The 2962-nt window shown below is 54.5% G+C and overlaps 1 protein-coding gene across 1 annotated transcript; it reads right to left on the bottom strand.

Annotated features, from left to right (window-relative positions):
- Positions 1 to 1058: 1058 nt before the first annotated feature.
- LOC128055603 (5-beta-cholestane-3-alpha,7-alpha-diol 12-alpha-hydroxylase) lies at positions 1059 to 2558 on the bottom strand. The gene has a single exon (XM_052648200.1). The coding sequence runs from the start codon at positions 2556 to 2558 to the stop codon at positions 1059 to 1061; it is 1500 nt and encodes a 499-aa protein (XP_052504160.1).
- Positions 2559 to 2962: the final 404 nt, after the last annotated feature.

Raw genomic sequence — 2962 nt, 5'->3', positions numbered from 1 at the left:
CTCCCTGTGGGGGAGAGAAGGGGAGGGGCTGAGGGTTTGTCCTCTGTATCTGCCTAAGGGGATGGGGTGGATGGTGGTGTCCTGAGCAGAGGCAGGGAAATCAGGAGATGGGCATGGTTCAGGGCAGAGGTGGGGGGGCGGTGGGTGGGGACAGATGCTGAGTTCTGTGTGGGCCGAACTGAATCAGAGGTGCTGAGAGACCACTGTGGGGAGATTGGGGGTCTGGAGGTAGGAGAGAGATCTGAGCTTAGCAATGGTTGTGGAAACCAAATAAGGGGTTGAAATCACCCAAAGGTGGGGGTGCAGAAGGGAGAGAAGGGCAGGGAGGAGGGACCTTGCATATCTCCTCCATGAAAGGCCACCCTTCTCTAGAGCTGCTCTGTCCAATACAGAAGCCATGCGGCTATTGAGCACTCAGTGTGAAGGGTTGAAAAGTACAGACCAGATTTTGGAGGGAAAAAGAAATGTAAAAATATTTCATTAATACTTTTGTATGACTCCTTGTTGAAATGCTAATATTTTAGGTACATCAGGACAAGTAAAATACAGTAGAAAAATGAATTTCACCAGTTTCTTTTTACTTTTAAAAACATGTCAGCTAGGAGGTGAAAAATTACACATGTGGCTTGCCTCATATGGCTATCAGATGACACTGTTCTAGACCCTGAATCCCACAGGGTAAGTGTTGAGGAAAACAAGCAAAGCAGAGTGGGAGGGTGGAGACCAATGTTTGCAAGATGCTACATGACTCACTGTAACCGGTATCTGTACTGTGTGAGATTTGTCATGGCGTGTATTATCCCCCAAACTGAGTTGCCCACAGATATTTCCCCTTCCTTGGACTTCCTGTGAGAGGCGAGTTATGCAGCATTTGCTGTGAGAGACGGTGTTTTCAAGAGAGAAGTATCAGCCTGTGAGGTGATCAGAAGGATGCCAAAGAGCAGGGAGGCCAAGCAGGACAGCAGAGAGGGATGGTCTGGGGCTTTAGAAGGGTGGGTGAGAGGAAGCAGAGACCCAGAGGAGCCCCCTCAGCCAGACTTCGGCCACCTGGACAGAGCTCACTCCACAGGCCGCAGGCGGTAGCGGAATCGCACCTCGTGGCTGGGCTGTGTGGTGCCAAAGCCCCAGCGCTGGGGGTCCACGGGTGGTACAGGTGTGTCAGGGTCCACCAACTCCAGGTCAAAGTTCATGACCATGAGCAGGATAAAGAGCTTCATCTCGTTGAGGGCCAAGAACCTCCCAGGGCAGATGGAGACACCTGAGCCCCACGGCATGGTATAGTGGCGGATCTTCTTGCCTGCCTTGTAGAAGTCTACTTTTCGGCTGCCGCTGGCGGTGAGGAAGCGATCGTACTTGAAGGCGGTGGGCTCAGGGTGGATGTCAGGGTCCATGTGCACTGAGAGATAAGGGAAGAGGGCCAGGATGTCTCCATTGCGGAGCAGGTACTCCTGCCCACTGGCCATCTGCAGGATCTGGTCATCGTTCACCACCCTGAGGAGGGTAGGCGAGGCCCTCAGCCGCAGCGTCTCTTCCATCACACTGTCCAGCACCGGCATGCGGTGCAGGGCACCGAACTTAAAGGACTGCTTAGCCTCCAGCCTGACCTCTCCCAGGAGCCGGGTGGCCTCCTCCCTCACAGCCCGCATGGCCTCTGGGTGCTTCAGGAGGAACAGGAGGGCCCAGAAGGAGGTCGGCCCTGTGTTACCCTGGGAGGCCCAGAGCATCATGAAGTTGAACTTGTCCTGCATGGCCGGGGAGACGCCCTGCTCCCTCAGAAACTGAAGCATGTAGGTGATCCAGTTGCTTACGCCGTACTTCTCCAGGTTGTGTTCCACCGAGAGTTCCTTATGGAAGAGACGCTGGAGCCGGCCCACTTCCAGCCACTCCCGGGGCCCCAGCAGGGAGTAAACAAACCTGGGGAACAGGCGGTCATACTTGCGAAACTCCAGGAATAGCTCCTCTGCCTGCAGCAGGTCCTGCTCCTTGTCCTTTGTGTAGCCAAACAAGCTCAGGTAGCCAGCCTTGAACAAGATGTTGTAGCAGAAGTGAAAGAGGCCATCCTCACGCCAGTGGTGGGTGTCCAGACTGGGGCCTGTGGGCCCCAGCATAACCAAGGACAGGGTGTCTAACATGACTTTGTTGAGCTCCTCCAAGCCTTCCCCCATGAGGTGCTTGGTGCTGGCTGAGTGTATCATCCTATAGTCTCCCTGCACAGAGCGGTATCCAAATACCTTTAGCACCAGTTTTTGCGCATACTCCACGAAGTCTAGCTTCCTCTGCGCATCCTTGAGGATGGGGCCAAAAGACAGAGGGTCCATGACAAAGGTGAAGTACTGGCCCCCTAGCTGTACTGTGAATATGTCCCCATGTTTGGCCTGCATGTGCCTCAGAAATTCGAACATATTCTTCCGGAAAGCCATAGCATGGCCCAGCCAGGGCACGGGGCCCTTATCCAGAGGGGGCTCCTTGGGTCTTCGTTGCCGGAGCAGCCCCCGCAGGCACAGGTATCCCACAATGGCCACTAGCAGGGCTCCCAGCACCGGACCCCAGAGCACCATGGCTGATCTCTTCCAGGTTGAGTCTGGATGTGCTGTTCTCTGGGTGCCAGAGGGTTTGGGAGGACACGGTGGGGATAGAAAGGTCTTCCCACCTGGACCTTGCCCTGTGGCTGCAAGTTGCCGTAAATAAGCCTGGCAAGACCGTACCCGAGAGCAAATCCTTCCCCTAGATTCTGTTAGGACCTAGTCATGTGAGAGCAGCAGGTGGGAGGGAGCAGGAAGAAGGCCAGAAGGAAGCCTCTTGCTGTGGTCACAGCCTCTGCACGAGCTTCAGACCTATGTTGCAACCTTTCCTGACACAGCTCCGGCATTTTCTCTACCAAGACTTCTTTGACCCAACCCTCACCCTTGTGACTTACTGACCACTCACTCCTTTATTTACTCTTGACTTCATATGTGCATTA

This window comes from Budorcas taxicolor, chromosome 1 (genome assembly GCF_023091745.1).
Source record: "Budorcas taxicolor isolate Tak-1 chromosome 1, Takin1.1, whole genome shotgun sequence".
In the NCBI taxonomy this organism is placed as follows: Eukaryota; Metazoa; Chordata; class Mammalia; order Artiodactyla; family Bovidae; genus Budorcas; species Budorcas taxicolor.
This window is presented reverse-complemented; position numbering and strand designations above follow the sequence as displayed.